General features: G+C 42.7%; 1 protein-coding gene across 1 annotated transcript in view; it reads left to right on the top strand.

The window, feature by feature from the left end:
- LOC137536635 (pancreatic lipase-related protein 2-like) overlaps positions 1-26784 on the top strand; it is a 118765-nt gene that overhangs the window by 73955 nt on the left and 18026 nt on the right. The window contains exons 7-10 of the mRNA XM_068258885.1: positions 5999-6118; positions 10987-11103; positions 21338-21462; positions 25883-26012. Coding sequence (XP_068114986.1) covers positions 5999-6118; positions 10987-11103; positions 21338-21462; positions 25883-26012 — 492 coding nt within the window. The remainder of the gene's footprint in view (positions 1-5998; positions 6119-10986; positions 11104-21337; positions 21463-25882; positions 26013-26784) is intronic.

Below are 26784 nucleotides of genomic sequence, written 5' to 3'. Positions count from 1 at the left end.
CGCTATATAAATGTTCGGATTATTATTATTATTTTATTTTTTTAATCACTTGAGGACTGCAGTAGGAAACCCCCCTAAAGACCACAGCAATTTTAACTAAATGGGCCACTGCAGCTTTAAGGCATAGCTGCAGGCCCGTACAACTCAGCATACAAGTGATTCCCCCCTCCTTTTCTCCCCACCAACAGAGCTTCCTGTTGGTGGGGTCTGATCGCCCCCTTGTGTTTATTTATGTTTTAATAAATATTTATGTTACCTTTTTTTATGTTTTTTTTTTACTTATTCTTCTTTTTTTTTCTAACAAATCCCCTCCCTCCCCCCAGCTGGCCAATCACGCGATCGGCTGTCATAGGCTTCTGCCTATGAGAGCCGATCGCTCTCTTGTCCCCTCTTGTCACACGGCTGTCCCCAGTACAGCGCTGCTGCAGATCGTGGCGCTGTACAAGTAAATAGACGGCGATCACGCCGTCTAACAGACTGAAGAGGGGGCGGAGCTCCACCCTCCGAGCATGAGATGCGCGCGCAGCATGCGCGCGATCTCATGCAAATTAGAGCCGCAGGACTTGACGCCAATTGGCGTTAGGCGGTCCTGGGGCTGCCACCGTGACCACGCCCATTGGCGTGGGGCAGTCGTCAAGTAGTTAAAGCGGACCCAAACCAAACATTTTTTTTAATTAAAAATATTTAGTTGCACCTTGACATATACAAAGATAAATAAACACTCCTTCAAACCTATGATCATTTCAGTGCATGCTTTTCACCCTTCTCTTTTTATAGCTAGGGTTATACTGGGGGCAGCCATTAGCAATTCCTCCATTGCCAGACACCATCTACTCCACCAGTTTGCCGGAAAAATCCCGGCAATTTGAAAGAAAGGGAGGGGTTCCTCCAATAAATGTAAAATATTTTATATTTGTCATCATGCAGCTGAAAAAAGGCTTCTATTTACTATTATAATTTAGAAAATAGATTTTTATTTCTGAAATCTTGTATTTTTAATTTGGGTCCACTTTAAACAATACAATCCATCAAGAAAATTTAATGAATTTAAAATATCTAAAGAAAAAAGAAACACACTATATGGTGTGTGGCTACCTTAAAGGGGCTTTATGGCCAAACATTTTAAAATTTAAATATGTGCAAACATAAACATATAAGTAGTATGTTTTTTTCCAGTGTAAAATGAGCCATAAATTACTTTTCTCCTATGTTGCTGTCACTTACAGTAGGCAGTAGAAATCTGACAGAAGCGACAGGTTTTGGACTAGTCCATCTCTTCATCAGGGGATTCTCAGAGATTGTTTTTTATTTTTAAAAGCACTTAGGGATGGCAGTTGCTTTGTTCAACTGCCAAAAACCTGTGTAGTGAGCAGGGAAGCTGGCCAGCATCATTGTTTAAATCCTTTTTAGGGAATATCTTTATAAAGAATAAAAGCCTTGCTTAGAATCCCCTTTGAAGAGAAAACCTGTCATTTCTGTCAGATTTCTACTGCCTACTGTAAGTGACAGCAACATAGGAGAGAAGTAATTTATGGCTCATTTTACTCTGGAAAAAAGTACTTCTTACTTCTTTGTTTGCACATATTTTAAATTTTACTAATTTCCCCATAGCGCCCCTTTAAAGCAAACCTGAAGTGAAAATAAACTTATGGGATGATTAATTGTATGTGTTTTACTAAAGATAGATTAAACACAGAACTGAGTTTCATATTTTTACATTCAGTTTAAGGGCTTCATTTTACGACTTCCATAGCCATGGCTGCTGTGGAGATCTCAGTTAATCTTTATGACGATGCACTTTTATGCTGCCATGTGGGGGAAGGGAAGTGTTGTTTTATTACTAACATGAAGCTTATAATTTTAAAGAGACTCTGTAAGATCAAAAAGTTCCCCTGATGGGTACTCACCTCGGGTGGGGGAAGCCTCCGGATCCTAATGAGGCTTCCCACGCCGTCCTCTGTCCCATGGGGGTCTCGCTGCAGCCCTCCGAATAGCCGCCCGACAAACCCGACAGCCTGTTCAATATTTACCTTTGCAGGCTCCAGCGGGGGCGCTGTTGCGGCTTTCGGCTCCGAAGTAGGTGGAAATACCCGATCTCAGTCGGGTCCGCTCTACTGCGCAGGCTCCGGAGACTTGCGCCTGCGCAGTAGAGCAGACCCGACGGCGATCGGGTATTTCTGCCTACTTCGTAGCCGAAAGCCGCAACAGCACCTGCGCAGGAGCCGGGAAGGTACATATTTACATCCCGCTGTTCGGAGGGCTGCGGCAAGACCCCCGAGGGACAGAGGAGGACGGGGGAAGCCTCATTGGGACCCTGAGGCTTCTCCCTCCCGAGGTGAGTACCCCCCAGGGGACTTTTTGATGTTACAGGTTTTCTTTAAGATGCACACCTTGTGCAAAATAGGGTGTTCCCCATGTATGGCAAAAACAAAAGCTGGCTGTAGTTTTGGGAAGGTGCATTCTGATTTATGGCATCTTCTTTTATATCAACCAGTTTTTATACTCTTAGTTATACGGCCATCTAAGACAGTATTCTTTTAAAGCACTCCAATTATAGCACCCTCTCCATTTATATCACTGCCTACAGTTTCTTCTGCTAGTATTGCTCCTTGTTATTGATTCCTCCATTTATATCAGCCTCTATAGCAGGGGTCTCAAACTCAATTTACCTGGGGGCCGCAGGAGGCAAAGTCAGGATGAGGCTGGGCCGCATAAGGAATTTCACAATCGCGGCGCATCGCCGCCTCTGCCCGCCCCTCTCACTCTTCCTTCACAGAGAGGGGTGGGGAGAGGCGGCGATCCGTCAGGGGGGCAGAGCTGAAGCTCTGCCCCTTCCAGGAAATGCCGGCGGATTGCCCCCGGGCGATTTGGGGGCTCTGCAGCCCTCGTTTAGCGGCGGGGATGCGGTGGATTACTTGGGAGCACTGAAGCGAACTATAAGGAAGCTTTTGCTGGCGAGGGCCACAAAATATTGTATCGAGGGCCGCAAATGGCCCGCGGGCCGCGAGTTTGAGACCCCTGCTCTATAGTGTCCACAGTTTATATTGTCTACTATTTTTGCATTATCATAGCCCCTGTGCACCCTGTGATCCCCACCTATGCTGACTCCCCACAGCATACTTTGTCCCCTAATTCAACTTTAATTCGACCTGATGCCAGCATTTGAAGAATATTTCGCTTGGGCGGAGTTTTTCACGATTCACAGAGTGTAATGAGAGAAGGTCAATACACCTTTTGGGAGGTTAATGGTTCATATAGCTGGTTCACAACCTAAGATATCAATTCCAGGGATGAGCAGAAACTATGCCAGTGTGAATTTACGCATTGTAGTTCGCATCTACGCATCGTAGTTCATAGGTGAAGTTTCAAAACTACACTTACGAGTTTACGCGTAGCGAAGTACCGCTACGCGTAGCTTACACCCACTGTGCGTAGTTAACATCTGTATTGCGTAGTGAACTACGAATGTGTTACTCGCGTCTATTTTTCTGCGTGCGATTATATGCTTACAAATGTACGCATTGGAAAGGGGAATGTACGCATAGAAGAGTTCCCGGTATAAGGAATTAATGCGTAAAATTTTCTGCGTGTAATTGCGTATTTTAACGCGTATTATACGAAATGCATACAAAGCGAATATTTGATTTCGAAGCCGTAGTTTTGCGAAGCGTAATTGCGTAAAACTACGCGTAGTTCCAGCGTAGTGAAGTTGGCTACGACTATCCCTGATCAATTCCCTAGACAGGAAAGGTGATAAAACAAGCATGATTGATATTTATAGGTTCAGCGCATGATGGCAGACAGAGGCGTATCTAGAGGGGTGCAGGCATGGCTCATGCCATGGGCGCCACTGCACCATGGGCGCCATGCCTGCCCCTGTGGTATGCCACCATGCCTGCCCCCGTGCCTCCTCATCACTCGGACCTCAGATCAGCTTAATTCTGTTATCTGGAGAACATGGCTACTTAAATTATTTATGTAGGGCACACTTGCCTTAGTGTTAGAAAAGAGGACAGTGAGAGAATAAGAGATGTTTCCAAAAAAGTAACTTCAGCAATATCCCGAGCCAAAAAGCACTGGCAACCATAACACATGTACACAAGAAAGGATGCTGCTTTTAGAGGAGAAGGGTGCTCTGACAAGGAAGGGGGTAAGAGAGGTGGGGGGGGGCGCAATTTTTTTTTTTTGCCATAGGCTCTATATTACCCAGGTACGCCCCTGATGGCATAGTCTAAAATGTTGGTTTTTATATCATATGTCAGATATCCATAGAGTTATGGCATAACTGGAGAAAATGCCACACTCTCTCACTAAGGCAAGGGGCCGGACATCAGCCTGATGTCGGATTGCTAGGGGTGGGGCAATCATCTCTTGTTACCTTCTCCACCCTCCAACAGAGAGAGGGTTAAATTGCTTGATACAGGCTGTGAGAGTGTCCTTCCTTTGCCAAAATATATACCATGAAGGATTTGGGTGTTTATTATTACCCACAGAACTTTCTAACTTCTGTTTTGGACTTACAATTTCAAAGGGCAAGGTAATTTTACAGACTGCCTCAGACATTATCCAGTGATTTTCACTTTAATCCCTATTATTTTACTATCTCAATCTATTTTTTTTATATTTATTATGTATAAATTTTTTATATTCATATTATGCATTATTTTTCTATAAAATAAATGATTAAAAATTGTCTAAGTGCTTGTTCTGAATACTTTTGCAAAGAGTTCCGCATTTCCTAAGAGAACATTACCATAATTGTTTTTGTATTGATATTGTTATATTTTGCTCTAGAAAGGTTGTTGAATTAACGCTTTTTCCTACAGGGTTAAATAGAATTAGATTTGCACATTCGCGAATTGGAGGTTGATGTCAAAATGTTGAAGAAGCAATTGGTAATAGTAAGTTGTATAAGAGTTTATACTCACAAATATGGGTTACCATAAAGGGAACCACTGTATAGGCGGATGGGGATGTTATGACCTGACCCACTCAGATTACGAAGTCACTCTCTGTAGATAGTAAACAAGGGGTAACACCCATCCACTAGGGGTGGACTTGGCAATATGAAGAGAATCTTAAACAAAGGAGCCAAAATTGAGTAAAAACATTTAAAAAACATTTAAAAATGGCAGCAGTGGTGGACTTACCTTCCCAACAAGTAAAACACAGACTGTGTTGATTAAAGTTCAACAAAAATATAGTTTGTTCAGGTACTCCACAATGCAACACATTTTTACAGATTCTATCCCGCTTTATCGGGCAATCAAAGGAGTAAAAACTAGAACAAAACTGAGACAGTTGGTTAAGCACCTGTACATAGTTTCACCATAGACTGACAGCAATTTGCATAAAAGAGAATCCAGTGAGGTAACGGCACTTAAAGTGTCTCACTAGCCCTGAGGTAGTGAACATATAAATGGAGAATGATATTTATAGAAGGGACAAGTCGTGATGAGTTTGTGAACATACAGGTGCTATGTACAGGTGCTTAGCTGACTGTCTCTGGTTTTGTTCTAGTTTTTACTCCTTTGATTACCTGATGAAGCAGGATAGAACCTGTGAAACGTGTTGCATTGTAAAGTACTTAAATAAATGATATCTTTGTTGAAATTTAATCAATCCAGTCTGTGTTTTACTTGTTGGAGAGGTAAGCCCACAACTGCCATCCTTTTTAAACGTGTTTTAAACATTTGTACTATATTCTGACGCCTCTGTTCAAGCTTCTCTTCATATACCTGTTCTAGACCTTTATACCAGATTTCTTCTCTACTTCCCAAACCCATGGTTGAGCCATGGTAGTGATTACGTGGCCCCTCCTAGTGAACCTCCTTTTGCCAACTCACTAGTATTGAGAAGGGGGTTCACATTGATGACTTACTGGTCCCTCTCATCTACCCCAGAGGAGAAATGTAAGTAATATATTCTGTAAAGACCATTTCCAGCAATGTTATGGAAGCCCTGATACAATGCAGTCATTCATTTCTGTTTCTTCTAGGGATGGATCCAGCTTCATTCCTGTTTATTGGAGCTGCAGAAAATGATAAACTAGACCGCAGTGATGCTAAAGCAGTTGTGATTTTGCATACAGATATGGCGACAGCCGTGAAAAACCTACGTATGGAATATAATGGTTTACTTATTGAATTCTGCTTTGCTGTAGTATTAGGAGCACCCCCTCCAGCAGGGTGACCAGCAGCTCAGCAACCTCCTGAGCTGTATCAATAGAAAAGATCCAAGCAGCCGGCACCGTGGTTCAAAAGTACACGTTTATTGTTCAATTAAGTGCAAATATGTAAAGCTGGACAGGCTGTTGGATTTAAAGTGGATCCGAGATCAATTGCATAATTGTGCCCCTTATATATAGTTTATAGGGTATTTCTCAAGCCAAATACTTTTTTGTGGTTTTTTTTAATACCCTAATTCCCTATAAACTAAACAAGACTTGCCCACAGCTCCTCCAGCACCTAATCTTTCTGAGTCACATGTAGCAAGTGCTCATGGGAGCTCAGTCTGGGGAGATGGGGACATTACCAGCCAGAGATTTCAGAGGCAAGGGGGTGGAGAGGAGTGGAGTTTTCACAGGCTGAGGGGTGGAGATGCAGAGCAGCTTGCCTGTGAGATGACAAACTGAATATGGCTGCTCTCATTGTATCACAGGAATAAATAATAATATACTGTTAAAGCTTTTTGCAGCTAGATTTGCTGTGTAAACTATCTAAACTTTGTATAAGATATATAGATGAGTTACTTCTTATAGTTAGTTTTTCATCTCGGATCCACTTTAACAACACTATTAGTAAAACTGCAGTATATTAAAACAACCACAAGTTGTCACTGTCTGTAAAGTAAGGTGATGATCTCTATGGTATTGTGATTTCCTGCATTCATTCTGTGCTCCTCTCTCTCTGCTCCATCTCAGGCAACAACCTGCCATTTCAGGCAATATGCCTTTTTCAAGCCAAAAAGCTAATAGGTCACCAACAACCTGGGGGTCTTCTAGTGTAACCCTTTAAGAATAGAGTGATGTTTTAGGTTAACAACCACCCTTTTTGAAGAGCTAGTAACATAGTAAATGAACGTCTCTTTAATGCTTTAATCATGTCCTGCAAAGAGGCAAACATACCAACCTAAAGTGGCAGCAAGTTAAAGGAGAACCTTGAGTAGTGGTATTCACAAAACCCATTTCAATGATACCACTTTACCTAGACCCACATTTCAGGCTCACAGATTGATTCATTTAAAGAGACACTGAAGCGAAAAAAAATTTATGATATTATGATTTGTATGTGTAGTACAGCTAAGAAATAAAACATTAAGATCAGATACATCAGTCTAATTGTTTCCAGTACAGGAAGAGTTAAGAAACTCCAGTTGTTTTCTCTATGCAAAAAAGCCATTCATTTCTACGACTTTCAAAAGTCCTGGAGAGGGCTGTCTTCTGACTTTTATTATCTCAACTGTTTACTTTTTCTCTGCCAGAGGAGAGGTCATTAGTTCACAGACTGCTCTAAAAGAATCATTTTGAATGCTGAGTGCTGTGTAATCTGCAGATATTATAGAATGATGCAATGTTAGAAAAAACACCATATACATGAAAATAAAAATATGAGAATATTTTCTTTGCTGCTAATCTTCTAGTAATTATTCATAGTACACAACCAAATCATTATATCATATATATATTTTCGCTTCAGTGTCTCTTTAAAGGAAGGGTGTCTTCATACAACACTGCATAAAAATGTAGACTTACCTATGTACATACATTGACTGAAGTAGAGTTCAGTAATGCCCACTTTCACCTACCATGTGCCATATGTGACATATGCTAACATCATGTGGTCTCCAGATCCAATGCCTAAATGCTGAATCAATAAACTTTTGATTGGGGTCCACAAAACATGGTGGAAGCCTCAGCAGACTCTCACAATGGTAGGCACTGTGGTACCCATGCATTTAACCTCCTGAGCGTTACGCCGCTCAGGAGGTTTTGTTACTTTTTGCCTGATCATTGAATATTTATCCCAAATGACTGTAAAGCCTATAGCTAGCACTAGGCTAGCTAGTAGAGGTGTCCAGCAACCTCCGATCCCCGCCGCTTCCCCGTTTATACATTACCCAGCCTGGAACCAGCGATCGGCGCAGCCTCCCCGGACAGCTCTGGTCTTCACTATGGGGAGGATCGCACATGACGTCATGACGTCGCCGACGTCATACGCAAACCGGATCCTCCCCATAGAGAGACCGGAGCTGTGTAGGGAGGCTGCGCGATCGCTGGATCTGGGGCGTAATGTATAAATAGGGGGATCGGGGGGATCGCAGGGGAGCGGCGGGTGCCCAACACTTTTACTAGCTAGCCTAGTGCTAGCTAAAGGCTTTACAGTCATTTGGGACAATTATTTAATTATGGGGGACTCCTGGGGCCACAGAGCGGCATGCCCAACACAGTGTCGGGCATACCGCTAAGGAGGGTAATATCACTGTCACCCTCTTGCCGTGGTCTGTCATGTCCCTCCCTGTCTGTCTATCTTCCCATCCCCCTGAGTCGCCACTCCTGACACAATTAGCAACTACCCCTCATCTATGCTTCATCCCTCCATGCCAACTTTGCTGAAATTCACATCCACATCTACCCCAATACACTGTTAATACCCACTCTATAGGCTATGAACCCTTTCTCTATCCTACCACTTTACTATATCAACTCTCTTGTTCACCTCAGCTGCTAATCACTACTGCCAGTGCCATATAACCACCTCACTATTAGCTCTCCCCTGTTTCATCTGGACCATGAATTCTCCATTTCTATTTCTGCCCTTGATGGAGACCAACACCGCCTCTATCCAGAGATAAGTGCAGCAGAGGCTATTCTTCCTTTGCCATCTGAAGAAGTTCGATATGGCCCAGGAGCTACTGACGAGTTTCTACTTGGCCACTATTAAGTCGGGCCTCTGCACTTCCATCCTGATCTGGTATGCCGGCTCAGTGATGGAGAAAAACTACAGAGGATCATCAGACCAGTGGAGAGGATTCTAGGGAAACCCCTCCGCCCTCTGGACCACCTCTACAACTCCAGACTGCCCTTCAGAGCACTGAGGATTACCAAAGATCCCTCACACCCAGGCCACCACTCCTTCAGGCAGCCACCATTAGGCCAGAGGTTTCGGGCCATCTCCACCAGGACCTCAAGGCATAAGAACAGTTTCTTCCTCACAGTGTTCAACCTCTTAAACTCTATTCAAGTCTCCCCCCAGTGCCCACTCCCACCTTAGGAGTCCCACAGTCACCAACTAATTGTATATTGAATCACTACCTCTTACATGTACCTGCTTTACACTGCAGTACTGTATATTGCGTACCTTGTTTCTTGCAATTACTGTACTGCTTATTGTGTGTCCTATCTTGTTTCTCATACCCAAGTCCTGAATACGCCATATCCAATTCTGAGCACGACCCAGTCATGCTTGGAAAATAAAGATTATTGTGATTCTGATTAATATTTTACTGCCTCAATTACATGTCTAAAGGCTTTGTCACCTCTGCTATACTCCCTTAGTCAACCTACACACACACACACACACACCACATTTAAAGGAACACTATTGACTGAAATATTTTTTTCAATTGAGATAGGAATTGTTTGGGAAGTACTGCTTAGTACAGGTGTATACATTTCAATGGCAATCTCTTTGTTTACTGTTATCAAAATACTTTCACACTTTAGTGATGCCAAAACTGACAGCAGAATCAGCCATGCAGGGAGAGGGAATGCCCCTCAATCTTCATCTGTTAACCGTGTGTGTGTGTGTGTGTGTGTGTGTGTGTGTGTGTGTGTGTGTGTGTGTGTGTGTGTGTGTGTGTGTGTGTGTGTGTGTGTGTGTGTGTGTGTGTGTGTGTGTGTGTGTGTGTGTGTGTGTGTGTGTGTGTGTGTGAGAGAAAGCTCTCTGTCTCAGCAGCTGCAGCTGCTGTGTCCTGTGTCTCTGACTGAAGTGTCTGAAGAGAGCAGAGGAAATGTAACTTGTTATAAACATTTGTAACTGTCTGTGACGCCACAGATTTTCATACTTTTTTTGCTGTAGTCTTATTTGCAACACTGGCTGTGCATTGAAATAGACACCCCTTGTGCAATTGATTTGTTCGAATTAAAGCTAAATCCTACCCTCAATAAATTAAAGCTTTTGCCTCTGATATTTAACAAGAAAAGTAGGAAAATGTTTACACTGCTACTTAGACATTAGTTGTACACGTCATTTTAGAACACTTGGGTATTGATAGGGTTCCTTTAAAAGCACAGCATGTGCAATTGTATCCGCAGTACCAAAATATGCCAGTAGTAAAGATGATGACATGCGGGCTGATTGTGGATTAAACAATATGAACATATTACATGGCGAATATCAATGATTTCTTGCTCTCTCTTCTCATTTTTAACTTCTCACTTTGCAATGAATTGATTTATTTTTCCCCTTGTCACTAAAGTTCCTCTTAAAAATAGCTTCTTAGTGCACAGCAATGTAGAATGCAGGAGAAACAGACATTAATCATAATATCTCATCGTCAATAGCTCTCTTGGCTGTTACACACCAAGACTAACGAAACAAGTTTATTCACAACTTCCTTTTATAAACACAGAATGTAGCAAGACCTTTGTTACTAGAACACACTGCCACCCTGTGGTTATAGCCGGTGATGCACAGATATACACACGATAGACTGTTGTTGCTGAATACACATTCCAACAGTAGTTGGTTTCGGCACTTACCATGCTACTTATGAGCACTTACCAGCGCTGAGTAATATGTTGGCGCTTTATAAATACAATTAATAATAATAATGCTACTTATTTGTGATAATATTCAGTCTATAGATTCTTTGGTGTCGCCATACAATAACATTTTCTTGCTTCACAGATTATTTTAGCTCCAAGCAGATCATTTAATAACTCATCTATAAACCTTGCAATTGTATATCCATTTATCATTGTAGAAGTTAATGGCTACGGCACTACCGATTTCAGTGGTCACATTGACATTGTTGCAAACGGAGGAAGAAACCAACCAGGATGTCCACAGAGCCCTATGGTTGTACTTACCAATCTTTCTGGTAACATATTTTTTTCACTGTTACACTGATACATACAGGTTTTAAGGGAGAAAAGAAAGGAGAAGAATGTACTGTACTATGGAGGGGGGAGGAGCAGCATATACTGCACTATGGAGAGGGAAAGGGATGAACACAAGCATGTACAGGAGAAGAGGAAGCCCAAATAGTGCAATAGATCACCAAAAAGAAAGATAAATAAAAAAGGGCATTGGTACTCACAAAGGTGGGTGGGTACAAACAAAAAAGGTGCCTGGAAATTTGGGTGCCCAGTAATGCTGATAGTAAAATATCAGTATTTAATACCAATATTTTACTATTAAAGTGTAAAATATGAGTATTAAATACCAATAATTTACTATGGTTAAACTTAACCCTACTCTCACACAGAACCCTCCCACTGGATGCCTAACCTTAACCTCGCCCCATACACACTAGAGTTGCAACGGTATGAAATTCCACGGTATAACTGTAAAAAAAAATACCACAGTATTACGTTATACGGTATTAAAGAGACACTGAAGCGGAAAAAAAATTATGATATTATGATTTGTATGCGTAGTACAGCTAAGAAATAAAACATTAAGATCAGATACATCAGTCTAATTGTTTCCAGTACAGGAAGAGTTAAGAAACTCCAGTTGTTATCTCTATGCAAAAAAGCCATTAAGCTCTACGACTTTCAAAGTCGTGGAGAGGGCTGACTTCTGACTTTTATTATCTCAACTGTAAGTAAACAAATGTCTTTTTCTCTGCCAGAGGAGAAGTCATTAGTTCACAGACTGCTCTGAAAGAATCATTTTGAATGCTGAGTGTTGTGTAATCTGCACATATTAGAGAATGATGCAATGTTAGAAAAACACTATATACCTGAAAATAAAAATATGAGAATATTTTCTTTGCTGCTAATCTTCTAGTAATTATTCATAGTACACAACCAATTCATTATATCATATATTTTTTTTCGCTTCAGTGTCTCTTTAAACAATTATTTGGACCCGGTAGCCCCCCTTACATCAAATAATGTGCCCCAACCCCAGTAGTAGGTGGCCGCAGCATGAGTAGCCAGGGATGGGTGTAGCCCGTAGTAGGTGGCCACAGCATATGTAGCCAGGGATAGGTGTAGCCAGTAGTAAGTAGCTGCAGTATAGGTAGCCAGGGATAGGTGTAGCCAGAAGTGTGTGGCCGCAGCATAGGTAGCCAGGGATAGGTGTAGCCCATAGTAGGTGGCTGCAGCATAGGTATCCAGGGATAGGTGGAGCCAGTAGCAAGTGGCCGCAGTATAGGTAGCCAGGGATAGATGCAGCCAGTAGAAGGTGGCCACAGTATAGGTAGCCGGGATAAGTGTAGCCAGAATTAGGTTGCCACAGCATAGGTAGCCATGGATAGGTGTAGCCAGTAGTAGGTGGCTGCAGCATAGGTAGCCAGGGATAGGTGTAGCCAGGATTGGTGCCCTTAGTATAGAGAGCCAGGGGAAGCAGCAGCAGGGGGTACAAATACTCACCTGCCAGCACCCGGGTCCTCCACGCTGTACTAGCTTCATTCTACTTCCTGTTCTTGCGTCATCTCCTTGTAATAGCGCCCAGGGGGTGCTGTTTCAGGGAAATAGGACAAGAACAGGAAGTAGAATGAAGCTAGTACAGCATGGAGGACCCGGCTGCCGGCAAGTGAGTATTTACTTATCCTCGCCGCTGTTTGTGCGCTTGGCGATACGTCGCCCCGCCCCCCGGGCAGCCCCGCCCCCCCAAAAATGGTAAAACGAGATTGTGCATGGTATGATTACCATGCACAATCAAACCGCGGTATATCGTCATACCGGTATGCCACAGCAACCCTAATACACACTACCTGCCTGACTCCTATCCCTAAACCACACACACACACTACCTGCCTGACTCCTAACCCTAAACACCCCCCACACAAACAACTTCCTGACGTCTAACCCTAAACCCCCTCTGCCACACACACACACTACCTGCCTGACTCCTTACCCTAATCGCCACACACACACGGGCATAGCAATAGGGGTTGCAGAGGTTGTGACCACATCAGGGCCCTTGGGCCAGAGGGGCCCCGAAGGGCCCTCCATCAACTACAGTTTTAGCTCTCTATTGGTCTTGGACTCATAATAATCACTTCTATAGATACTTTTAATAGTAGTAATCATTAACAAACTTCCCCATCCCCTTCTTGCACCTCTGACACTATAGTTGCCATTGGCAGGTTTTGGTGCGCCGTATCAATTGTTATGTATAGAGTGCTTGGGTGGTCCCATTGTAAAACTTGCATTGGGGCCCACAGCTCCTTAGCTACGCCACTGCACACACACTACTTACCTGATGCCTAACCCTAAACCCCCCCATACACACACCCACTACACCCACTAAATTTGCAATGGATAGAGCCAGAAAGGCTTACAATCTCTCCTTTTCTCTACAAGCTGAAAAACAATTACGGTGGCAGAAATTTAAGTTTGCCTTTAAGGCCAACAAGCCTGATACCTTCCTTGCTCGCAGATTAAAATTCCCTGAATTGAAAAAACCTCTGATCTGTCTCAAAAATGGCCAAACCTCTTGCACCTCTAATACCGCCAAAATTGTAGATATTTTTCGAGATAATCTCATGCGCCTATATAACAGACCCGATGAAGCTAACAGTAATCTACTTAATAATATCTTCAAAGGCCTGCACCTCCCTGAGCTGGATATCGCAGATAGGAACAGGCTGGAGGGGGATATCACGGGTGATGGCCAGATGGCTTTACTGCTTTATATTTTAAAACCTATGAGGGCTTGTTGGAATCATCCCTATGTGATGCATTCAATAGTATATTGCACGGAGCTCACTTTAGAAATGAAAGCACCACAGCCTCCATATGCATGATTCCTAAGCCAGGGAGGGACTTAACTCACTGGACAAATCATAGACCCATCTCCCTTCTAAATATTGATTTAAAATTGTTAGCTAAAGTGTTAGCCACTCGGTTATCCTCTGTAATGGAAGGCCTGATAGATGGAGACCAAGCTGCATTTATGCCGGGTAGACAGGCTGGAGACAATGTGCGACGTCTGCTACATATAATCAATGCTGTGCAGAATCAAGGGCTTCCATTAATGTTGTTGTTGCTTGACATACAGAAAGCCTTTGATTCTGTGTCCTGGAGGTATCTTTTCCACCTCCTTGAACTGTGGGGTTTCGGTCCACACTTCTTGTCCTGGGTCAAAGCTATGTATTCTAGCCCTCAGGCATTTATCCAGTATAATGGCTTTAAATCCTCGCGTTTTTTTATTTCTAGGGGTACTCGACAGGGTTGCCCGTTGTCTCCATTGCTGTTTGCCCTGGCAATCGAGCCACTGGCGGCCATGATTAGAAATCAGACTGACATAGGAGGTATAAACATTAATGGGACACAGCATAAAATCAACCTTTATGCTGATGATGTAATCTTATCTTTATCTAACCCTCTGGTCTCTCTTCCCAACCTGTCAAGATTACTAACGCAATTCGAAGATTTCTCAGGCCTTAGCATTAACAGTAAAAAGTCTAAAGCCTTAAATGTTACTTTGGATGACTCTCTAGTGAGGAGACTGCAAGAGAGCTTCGAATTTCAGTGGGAGCCCTTCAAACTCACATACCTAGGTATCTCGCTAACACGATTTTATTCTGACACCTTTAAAGCAAATTATCCCCCCCCCCTCTTACATAAACTCAAGCTTCTCATGGAAAGCTGGAAGAAGTACTCCATATCATGGTTAGGCAGGATAGCGGCTGTAAAAATGGTGATCCTCTCAAAGCTCCTATACTACTTCAGAGTTCTCCCGGTTCACATACCCCAGAATACACTTGCTCAACTACAAGCTGCAATCAACTCTTATGTTTGGGGGAACATCAAACCCAGAATAGCTAGACAAGTGCTATACAGACTAAAATCGGAAGGAGGGTTGGGGATCCCCAATATCACTAAATATTATCAAGCAGCCTAAGTAGCTCAAGCCGCTTTCTGGCATACGTCTCATAATCCTCTTAAATGGGTGCTTATGGAAAGGGAAAGCTGCTCTCCACTGCTACTTTCTAACTTACTATGGGTAGATCCCCAAGCGCGAGGGAAGCTATATAACCCGATTATCCTACACTCCCTCAAAATCTGGGACAACGTAAGGAAAAGAAGCCCCCTAATGTCTCCCCATCGACCTTTAACATCAATTGTGGGGCATCCCCTATTTCCCCCAGGCCAAAATGATGCAAAAGCATTCCTTAAATGGAAAGAAGCTAACCTTACTCTAATATACGATTTAGTCACAGACGTGGGTATTAAAACTTTTCGAACGTTAACTGAGAATAGGAACTTACCAGGGGCTCAAGTTTTCAGATATCTACAAATAAAACACTTTGTACAAACCATAATCAAAGGAGCAGACTCCCTGCTAACCCGTACTCCCTTCGAGCACAGATTTTACCAGGATCCTGCTGCCCCGGGTATGATTTCTTCCATTTATGCTTGCTTGGTTGCCCCCCCCCCCCCAAGAACAATAAACCTTCTTATATACAAAAATGGCAACAAGAAATGAATCTCAACTTTGAGCGGGAAGATTTGGATGTACTCTGGCACAATGTACATAGATCTTCTATCTGCTCGAACGTGATCGAGACAAATATTAAGGTGTTGTTCCGTTGGTACCTTACACCAAATAGGCTGGCCAAGTTTAACAATTCAAATTCTGCACGCTGTTTCCGCGGCTGCTCCCAGGAGGGCTCATACCTGCATGTGTGGTGGAAATGCCTTAAAGAGACTCCGTAACAAAAATTTCATCCTGTTTTTTATCATCCTACAAGTTCCAAAAGCTATTCTAATGTGTTCTGGCTCACTGCAGCACTTTCTACTATGACAGTCTCTGTAATAAATCAATGTATCTTTCCCCTGTCAGACTTGTCGGCCTGTGTCTGGAAGGCTGCCAAGTTCTTCAGTGTTGTGGTTCTGTGATGAATCTCCCCCCTCCAGGCCCCTCTCTGCACACTGCCTGTGTATTATTTAGATTAGAGCAGCTTCTCTCTTCTCTCTTATCTTTTACAAGCTGGATAAATCGTTCTCTGAGCTGGCTGGGCTTTCACATACTGAGGAATTACAAACAAGGACAAAGCTGTTTGCAGGAAGAAAAGAGCAGCCTGTAACTTCAGTGCATGGGGGAAAGAAACACACCAATGATCTCTTGAGATTCAAAAGGAATGCTGTATACAGCCTGCTTGTGTATGGATGTATTTTCTATGTGTGGACATACTGTACATCAACCTACTTCCTGTTTTGGTGGCCATTTTGTTTGTTTACAAACAAACTTTTTAAAACTGTTTTTAACTACTTTTAATGCGGCGAGGAGCGGCGAAATTGTGACAGAGGGTAATAGGAGATGTCCCCTAACGCACTGGTATGTTTACTTTTGAGCGATTTTAACAATACAGATTCTCTTTAAGGCAAGGAGACTGTGGCACAGAGTTTATCAGCTAATTTATTCAATTGCTGGTGGCTCCTTTCCAAAGTCTCCGGAAGTAGCTTTACTGGGGTTTAAGCCAGAAGGATCTTCGTTGAAGCATTTCAAACTAATAACACACATTTTTTCTGCAACCAAGCAAGTCATAGCTGCCTCATGGAGAACTCCTACCCTCTCGTACCAATCAGTACTACATCGCTTGGGGCAGGCGATGTTCTGTGACAAAATGTTAGCTATCCACACTGATACAATGACTAGATTTGAAAAAGTGTGGGAACCCCTATACTCTCAATACTTCCATGCGCTACCTCCACCCTCATTTGGGACCCTATGAGTTTATGTCCCACCCCTAAGGAACCAGCTGAATTTTGCTATGGCCCCTGGCAGGTCCTCTTCTCTCTCTTCTTCTCTTTCTTTTTTCTCTTCCTTCTCTTCTTTATCTTTCTGGCTCTCTCCGGCCCACTCTTTCTTTAAAAAAAATAACCACCACCTGGTGCCGTTATCTAGTACTATCCCGAGACCACCAGATTTTTGGGTTGACCTTAAAACTTAATATCTTTATTAATGTTCAGTTAAGGATGGTAACATTACCCGTCTGTGATTATATGTTTATGGTCAAGGTGATCTCAGTTAGGAGTAAATCACAGCGTACTGCCTATAGGTAGCCTAGAATCTTTTTGTTAATGTGAAATTCATAATATTTTGCAGTTGTCTGTGTATTCTAGCTTGAATCCCTACTACTGAATTGTATACTTGATGTACACTTTAGGATGCAGCTGGATGACTGTTTGTATCGGGTAAACATAAAATACCATTAATGAACCTGTTGGATAATTTTATCTGTAATGATCTCTTTTATTGGTTGTTCAATAAAAATTTATTGTAACTAAAATACAGGGTGAAGCTTCTGCTGCCTCATCCTGGGCAGATCTACTCCACTCTAGCACCTCATTGCCCCTGTTTGTACTCCACATTTGCTCAGAGGCACAGAAATAATCCCCAAGCCTGTCTATTTAGGTCTCCCTCATTCCTGAATTTTTATTCCCTTTACATCTGCACTTGTAGCTAGTGTTGCTGGGATTAGTTTTTCAGGGATTAGTGTTGCTGGTGGGGGCAGCAGGAGTTAGTGTTACTGAGCAGTGTACCTTAACCTCCTTAGCGGTAACCCCCCCAGACCCCGTGTGCTGCCTGGCCAATCAGTGCCAGGCAGCGCCGAGGGGTGGATCGGGTCTCCCAATGACGTCCCGACGTCGCTGACGTCATCCCGCCCCGTCGCCATGGCGACGGGGGAAGCCCTCCAGGAAATCCCGTTCTTTGAACGGGATTTCCTGATCGGAGATCACCGAAGGCGATCGAAGAGGGTGGGGGGATGCCGCTGAGCAGCGGCTATCATGTAGCGAGCCCTGGGCTCGCTACATGATTTAAACATTTTTTTTTTTTAAAAAAACTGCTGCGCTGCCCCCTGGCGGTATTTTTCATACCGCCAAGGGGGTTAAATAGACAGCTTGGAGGGTAAGCTTCACAAGATGCCCCTGCAGCACAGATGCAACCAGGTTTAGTATCTTTTTTCCCTGGATTTTATCCTCTAAACATAGGTGCGTCTTATGGTCTGGAGCGTCTTATAGTCCGTAAAATACGGTAATATATAGAGCTCAGATTGAATTTAAATTTCCAAATATTCTATCTTTTACAAGATCGTAATTAGCAAGACCAGTGGTATCTAACCATGGAGTTTAGCACCCTAGTTAACACGATGCTAAGTAGTAGTTTGCATGTGCTAATTACGGTGCTAAGTAGTTTGTATGTGCTAACTACTTAGCACCCTAGTTAGCACGCCCAAAGCCATTAGGCGTGCTAAATGGGTTAGCACCGTTTACTGAATCGAGCCCACTGTTTGTAAAACATTATTATCCACATAATAAAGCGATCAGTAAGTACATCGTAATAAATTTTTTACTGTCACTATTTGTAAAACATTATTATCCACACAATAAAGCGATAACTCTAAGGGTGTTCTTAGGGTTAGGCACCACCAGGGGGGATTTAGGGTTAGGCACCACCAGGGGGGTCTTAGGGTTTGGCACCACCAGGGGGGTCTTAGGGTTTGGCACCACCAGGGGGGTCTTAGGGTTTGGCACCACCAGTGGGGTTTTAGGGTTTGGCACCACCAGTGGGGTTTTAGGGTTTGGCACCACCAGGGGGGTCTTAGGGTTAGGCACCACCAGGGGAGTCTAAGGGTTAGAGATAGGTACAGGGAGGGTTCTGTGTGAGAATAGGGTTAGGTTTAGTTAAAGTAAAATGTTAGTAATATTTACTAATGTTTTACAACAGCTATTACGAACATATATATTTTTTTTCATTGTTATAAACAATATTTTCAGATTTTATTACATGAAGAAACGATAAATGAAGGTTATTCACAATATTATACAATTATAATGATTAAACATATATTATCATTTTTTAACAAACTTAATTAGCTTTTAAAACAGGGAAGATTTTAGTTTTCACAATTTGGGATTTCATACACATTATTAAATGTTTTTTTAATTTGTAAAACATTATTGTAAATGAAATACGACACAATATTTTTATAAACGCTATTACCGCTTATCGTTTACACCCCGCGCCCTTTTTTTCCAGATGCCCTTTTGCATGAATGCGATTAAAGCCACCCCTCGTTCAGACCACATCAATGATTGAACAAAAATAGAAGTGAGGACTTATAGGCACAAAAATAGTAATCACATATTTAAAATGTAGATTTTAATTGCAATTCTCCAAATAAAAAGCAGGACGTAACTACAAATCATGGGGGCCCCCAGCAAAACTTTGATGGAGCCCCCTTAAAGGGGAACTGAAGAGAGAGGTATATGGAGGCTGCCATGTTTATTTCCTTTTAAGCAATACCAGTTGCCTGGCAGCCCTGCTGATCCTCTGCCTCTAATACTATTCGCCATAGCCCCTGAACAAGCATGCAGCAGATCAGGTGTTTCAGACTTTAAAGTCAGATCTGACAAGACTAGCTGCATGCTTGTTTCTGGTGTTATTCAGATACTACTGCAGAGAAATAGACCAGCAGGGCTGCCAGACAACTGGTATTGACTAAAAGGAAATAAATATGGCAGCCTCGGTATACCTCTTACTTCAGTTCCCCTTTAATGTTCACATCCCTTCTCCTTCCCTCCCCCTAGTGATCCTTACAGCCTGAGGGCCCATCTTACAAGGCTCGTAAAACGTGTGACTATCAGGATCATCACACACATTTAGGCACGAAGACCCCTGATCTGGACTGTCAGAGAAAGGGAAAGTTAGTAGTTGGGGCCCCCACTCCTCTGGGCCCCCCTGCAGTCGCAGACACTGCTCCCCTATAGTTACGCCCCTGATAGAGAGATACGGTATAACAAATACGGTAAAAAGTCCATCAGTCGCATAGTCTTAACATAAATGGTCTCAGAATGGAGAATTGTAATTAACTACTTCAGCCCTCAGTCGTTTTCACTTTATGCATCCGAGCAATGTTCACCTCCCATTCATTAGCCTATAACTTTATCACTACTTATAACAATGAACTGATCTATATCTTGTTTTTTCCGCCACCAATTAGGCTTTCTTTTGCTAAGAGCTACCTTACTGTAAATGCATTTTAACAGGAAGAATAAGAAAAAAACTGAAAAAATTCATTATTTCTCAGTTTTCTGCCATTATAGTTTTAAAATAATACATAATTAAAACCCACGTACTGTATTTGCCCATTTGTCCCGGTTATTACACCGTTTAAATTATGTCCCAATCACAATGTATGGCGACAATATTTTATTTGGAAATAAAAGTGCATTTTTGGCGTTTTGCATCCATTTACATGCATATTTAAAAAGTTTAGACCCTTAGGCAAATATTTGTGTTTTTTGGTTTTTTTTATTGTAATGTTTTTTTTTATTATTATTATTATTAAACATTTTATTTGGGTATTTTTGGGAGGGCGGGATGTAAATAGTATTTTTTATAATGTAAATATATGTTTATTTTTATTTAATTTTTAATGTAGATGTAGTTTTACTTTTTGGCCACAAGATGGCAACCTTAGGTTTGTTTACATGACGTCACTCTAAGCGTAACATGTACGCTTAGAGGGACGTAGGGGGACGTAGGTGGCAGAAAAAGCAAGGCTTCCGAGAGAAGCCGTCGCTTTTTCTGCGGGGGAGAGGAATCAGTGATTGGGCACCGATCCATGGCCGGGAGCGCGAACGGCCGCGGGAGCGCACATGGCGTCCTGGATGTATCTTCTACGTCCAGGAGGTGAAAGTAGTTAAAGGCTACATTTTATATACTGGATTGCTATTTATGGGGATATAAACAGGGCCGGTTCTCTCATGAAGCAAGGTGAAACATTTGCATCAGGCGCAGAGATTTCAGGGGCAGCATTTTTGTACTGTGTGTAGCTTCCTGAGGAGGAATGGAGGCCGAGGGTCAGCAGTTTGTTTGTCACAGACTCACAGCCAGCCTGTGTGCTATTGTGTTGAGCTGCAACATGTCATGTAATGTGAGAACATTAAATTAATGAAGCAGAGTAAATTGCTGGTTGCTGTGCGATCATTTCACATCAGGGGTGGGGGCGCATCCTCACAAGTTTGCCTCAGGCAGCAAAAAGTCTACAACTGGCCCTGACTATAAACCCTGACTTCTATTTTAGTAAATCAGGTTGGTCTCTTTATTTCTCACTTTCACTCTTTTTCTTTCTTTCTTCTAACCAGATAGTGTTAATACACCTTCTTGTAGCCATCAGAGGGCCCATGACTTCCTTATAGCTTCTATATTATATTTAAACGTCAGTGCATTTACTGCATATCCCGCCCCTTCCTTGAAAGACTTCAACAAGGTAAGTTCTGATTTGTTGGATGATGTAGCTGCTTGTTTCCATACAAATGGATTTGAATCACTTTATCTACCACTACAGTATATCTATGTCCTCTGTGACTTCATCTAAGGTACGAGGATGTAGATATACGTCTTGTAGCTGAAACACAGCAATGAACAATTGGGCATTACTTTTGTGCACACATCTGGCACTATCTGCTGCAGCACTAACTGGTGAAAGGGAATATGTGTTACCTGAGACAATAAAATTGATTTCTACCATTAAAAATGCTTTTATTTTCTTCATAGTGAAAAATAAAAACTGTAGCCTTATTTCAGAATCAAATTTTTTCATCATAAATTGTCACAGGAACATAATCTAAGTTTTGTGATAAACGGTAGAAATGGCCAAACAGAATTTGTGTGTTTTTTTTTATCTACAGTAGTGCTTTTTATTTTTAAACTGGAATTGGTAAAACTAAGAAATAATGTGTTTTTTCTATTCTTTTTCCTGTTAAAATGCATAGAAAATAAAATTGTTTAAAGGGAACCTAAACTGAGAAGGATATGGATTTTTCCTTTTGAAACAATACCAGTTGTCTGACTCTACTGCTGTTCCTGTGTCTCAAATACTTTTAGCCATAGAACAAGCATGCAGATTAGGTACTCTGACTGAAGTCAGACTGGATTAGCTGCATTCTTGTTTCAGGTGTGTGATTCAGCCACACTTGCAGCCAAAGAGATTAGCAAGACAGACAGGCAACTGGTATTGTTTAAAAGGAAACATCCATATCCCTCTCAGTTAAGGTTCCCTTTAACCACTTCAGGATAAGAGCAATTTTTACATATCAGCGCTGCTCCTATTTATTTGCCAATAACTTTATTACTACTTATCACACCAAAATGATCTACTGTATGTATTGTTTTTTTCAGGACAAATTAGGCTTTTAGTGAGTAATATTTTTGTTTAGTAATTACCTTATTTTCTATGCATTTTAAAGGGAAAATGAGGGGGAAAATGGAAAAAACACACTATTTCTCCATTTACATTCATTATAGCTTTACAATAAACAGTGCTAACTATAAGTTAAACCCACACATTGTATTTGCTTATCCATCCTGGTTATTACAACATGTACATTATGTTTCTAGTACAATGTATGGTGACAAAAAAATTTGCTTTCTCATTGTACACCATCGATGATCACAAAACCTTATTTGCAAAAATACCAGTAATATACCCTCATGACATATATATTTAAAAAGCCAAGTTCCTAAGGTAGCAATATAGTTATTTTCTTTTATATTCTTTCACTTTGTTTTCATTTTACAAGTCTTGGTTTTGGTACAGAATATACAAAAAAAAATTGTATTTGATTCAGTTTTGTTACTAAAAAGAATACACAAGGCATAACCCTTAACCCTAAAATCTATTCTACTACTTATTTATCATGTTTAAAATGTTACCCCATCTGTCTTTTGTAGCTATACTAATACTTTCCCAAGTTCGATTATAATTTTGAAAATTAATTTTTATGTTGGATTGAGTTTGTCCCTACCCATTTCTCATGTGCTGTGTGTCCAAGCTTGAAAACACATCAAAATGTATTCCACAACTCGTCGAGAGTAAATCAGCTGATGTCAGTGGGTATTTTCCCGACAGAGATTAGACCAGCCGATGTCAGTGAGTATTTCCTGACAGAAGGTAGACCAGCTGGTGTCAGTGGGTATTTCCTGACAGAAGGTAGACCAGTTGGTGTCAGTGGGTATTTCCAGACAGAGAGTAGACCAGTTGGTGCCAGTGGGTATTTCCTGGCAGAGAGTAGACCAGCTGTTGTCAGTGGGTATTTCCCGACAGAGAGTAGACCAGCTGGTGTCAGTGGGTATTTCCTGACTGAAGGTAGACCAGTTGGTGTCAGTGGGTATTTCCTGGCAGAGAGTAGACCAGGTGGTGTCAGTGCGTAGTTCCTGATAGAAGGTAGACCAGCTGGTGTCAGTGGGTATTTTCCAACAGAGAGTAGACCAGCTGGTGTCAGTGGGTATTTCCTGACAGAAGGTAGAACAGCTGGTGTCAGTCGGTATTTCCCGACAGAGAGTAGACCAGCTGGTGTCAGTGGGTATTTCCCGACAGAGAGAAGACCAGCTGTTGTCAGTGGGTATTTCCTGACAGAGAGTAGACCAGATGGTGTCAGTGGGTATTTCCTGACAGAAGGTAGAACAGCTGGTGTCAGTCGGTATTTCCCGACAGAGAGTAGACCAGCTGGTGTCAGTGGGTATTTCCCGACAGAGAGAAGACCAGCTGTTGTCAGTGGGTATTTCCTAACAGAGAGTAGACCAGCTGGTGTCAGTGGGTATTTTCCCACAGAGAGTAGACTAGCTGGTGTCAGTGGGTATTTCCTGACAGAGAGTAGACCAGCTGGTGTCAGTGGGTATTCCCCAACAGAGAGTAGACCAGCTGGTGTCAGTGGGTATTTCCTGACAGAGTAGACCAGCTGGTGTCAGTGTGTATTCCCCAACAGAGAGTAGACCAGCTGGTGTCAGTGGGTATTTCCCCACAGAGAGTAGACTAGCTGGTGTCAGTGGGTATTTCCTGACAGAGAGTAGACCAACTGGTGTCAGTGGGTATTTCCTGACAGAGAGTAGACCAGCTGGTGTCAGTGGGTATTCCCCGACAGAGAGTAGTCCAGCTGGTGTCAGTGGGTATTTCCTAACAGAGAGTAGACCAGCTGGTGTCAGTGGGTATTTCCCGACAGAGAGTAGACCAGCTGGTGTCAGTGGGTATTTCCCCACAGACAATAGACCAACTGGTGTCAGTGGGTATTTCCCCACAGAGAGTAGACCAGCTAGTGTCAGTGGGTATTTCCCCACAGAGAGTAGACTAGCTGGTGTCAGTGGGTATTTCCCCACAGAGAGTAGACCAGCTAGTGTCAGTGGGTGTTTCCCCACAGAGAGTAGACCAGCTGGTGTCAGTGGGTATTTCCTGACAGAGAGTAGACCAGCTGATGTCAGTGGGTATTTCCTGACAGAGAGTAGACCAACTGGTGTCAGTGGGTATTTCCTGACAGAGAGTAGACCAGCTGGTGTCAGTGGGTATTTCCCGACAGAGAGTAGACTAGCTGGTGTCAGTGGGTATTTCCCCACAGAGAATAGACCAGCAGGTGTCAGTGGGTATTTCCCCACAGAGAGTAGACCAGCTGGTGTCAGTGGGTATTTCCTCACAGAGAGTAGAGTAGCTGGTGTCAGTGGGTATTCCCCGACAGAGAGTAGTCCAGCTGGTGTCAGTGGGTATTTCCCGACAAAGAGTAGACCAGCTGGTGTCAGTGGGTATTTCCTGACAGAAGGTAGACCAGCTGGTGTCAGTGGGTATTTCCAGACAGACAGTAGACCAGCTGGTGTCAGTGGGTATTTCCAGACAGACAGTAGACCAGCTGGTGTCAGTGGGTATTCCACGACAGACAGTAGACCAGCTGGTGTCAGTGGGTATTCCCCGACAGACAGTAGACCAGCTGGTGTCAGTGGGTATTTCCTGACAGAGAGTAGACCAGCTGATGTCAGTGGGTATTTCCTGACAGAGAGTAGACCAGCTGGTGTCAGTGGGTATTTCCCCACAGAGAATAGACCAGCTGGTGTCAGTGGGTATTTCCCCACAGAGAATAGACCAGCTGGTGTCAGTGGGTATTTCCCCACAGAGAGTAGACCAGCTGGTGTCAGTGGGTATTTCCCCACAGAGAGTAGACCAGCTGGTGTCAGTGGGTATTTCCTGAAAGAGAGTAGACCAGCTGGTGTCAGTGGGTATTTCCAGACAGACAGTAGACCAGCTGGTGTCAGTGGGTATTTCCTGACAGAGAGTAGACCAGCTGGTGTCAGTGGGTATTTCCCGACAGAGAGTAGACCAGCTGGTGTCAGTGGGTATTTCCTGACAGAGAGTAGACCAGCTGGTGTCAGTAGGTATTTCCTGACAGAGAGTAGACCAGCTGGTGTCAATGGGTATTTCCTGAGAGAAGGTAGACCAGCTGGTGTCAGTGGGTATTTCCTGACAGAGAGTAGACCAGCTGGCAGTGGCATAACTAGGCAAGACAGCGCCCATGGCAAATACTAAAATTACGCCATACACACACACCTACAATCAACAGCGGGAGCGGCCAGGCAGAATTCGTGGCATCATAAAGCTGATTCCCGAGAGACTTCATGCTGAAATCGAGTGTAAATCGACTAGTGGTGTATGGACAGCCAACAGATCTCTCTCCGATCAGAGAGAGATCTGTCTCTTGGTCGATCTAGTGATGCATGGGCACATTAAGCTAAACTCACCTGGATAATAGAGCAGATCTCAGTTGACAGTGAGTATTCAAGGAAAGCGTAATGGCATTTGTAGCCTTTGCTTGTAATGTTGTTGTATTTAAGTTTTTGTAATAAGGCTTCTGTTTGCTGCTTTCTTCTAGGGCGCTGGGTTTCCATGTAAATCTAAATGTATCCAGGTCGGGGATTTCAAAGGTCAGCAAGATCGGGTGGCCACAAACCCTGCGAGTCAAGTTGTTTTCTTCAATACTGGCAAAGATCATCCTTACTACAGTAAGTCAACTGAAGGACATATTGGCTGCAAAAACCCAAATCCCAGTTGTGTAGCAATAGGGGGTGCCGAGGTTGCGACCGCACCAGGGCCCCGAGGGGCGTACATGCAAAAAGGGTGTGGGGGGGGAGGAAGGGCGCGTGGTGTAAATGAAAAGCGGTAATAGCGTTTATAAAAATATTGTGTATTTCGTTTACAATAATGTTTTACAAATTATAAAACATTTAATTTAAAACGACAAGCTTTCCTGTTTTAAAAGTGAAACTTATAATTATGTTTGTTAAAAAACGATAATATATGTATGATCGTTATAAATGTATAATATTGTGAATAACCTTCATTTATCGTTTCTTCATGTAATATAATCTGAAAATATTGTTTATAATGATGAAAAAAATATAATTACGTTCGTAATGACTGTTGTAAAACATTAGTAAATATTAATCATATTTTACTACAACTAAACTTAACCCTACTCTTACACAGAACCCTCCCTGTACGTATTCCTAACCCTTAGACCCCCCTGGTGGTGCGTAACCCTGAGACACCCCTGGTGGTGCCTAACCCTAAGACCCCCCTGGTGGTGGCGAACCCTAAGACCTCCGTGGTGGTGCCTAACCCTAAGATCCCCCTAGTGGTGCCTAACCCTAAGATCCCCCTGGTGGTGCCTAACCCTAAATCTCCCCTAGTGGTGCCTAACCCTAAATCTCCCCTAGTGGTGCCTAACCCTAAATCTCCCCTAGTGGTGCCTAACCCTAAATCTCCCCTAGTGGT

This window comes from Hyperolius riggenbachi, chromosome 10, assembly GCF_040937935.1.
Source record: "Hyperolius riggenbachi isolate aHypRig1 chromosome 10, aHypRig1.pri, whole genome shotgun sequence".
In the NCBI taxonomy this organism is placed as follows: Eukaryota; Metazoa; Chordata; class Amphibia; order Anura; family Hyperoliidae; genus Hyperolius; species Hyperolius riggenbachi.
This window is presented reverse-complemented; position numbering and strand designations above follow the sequence as displayed.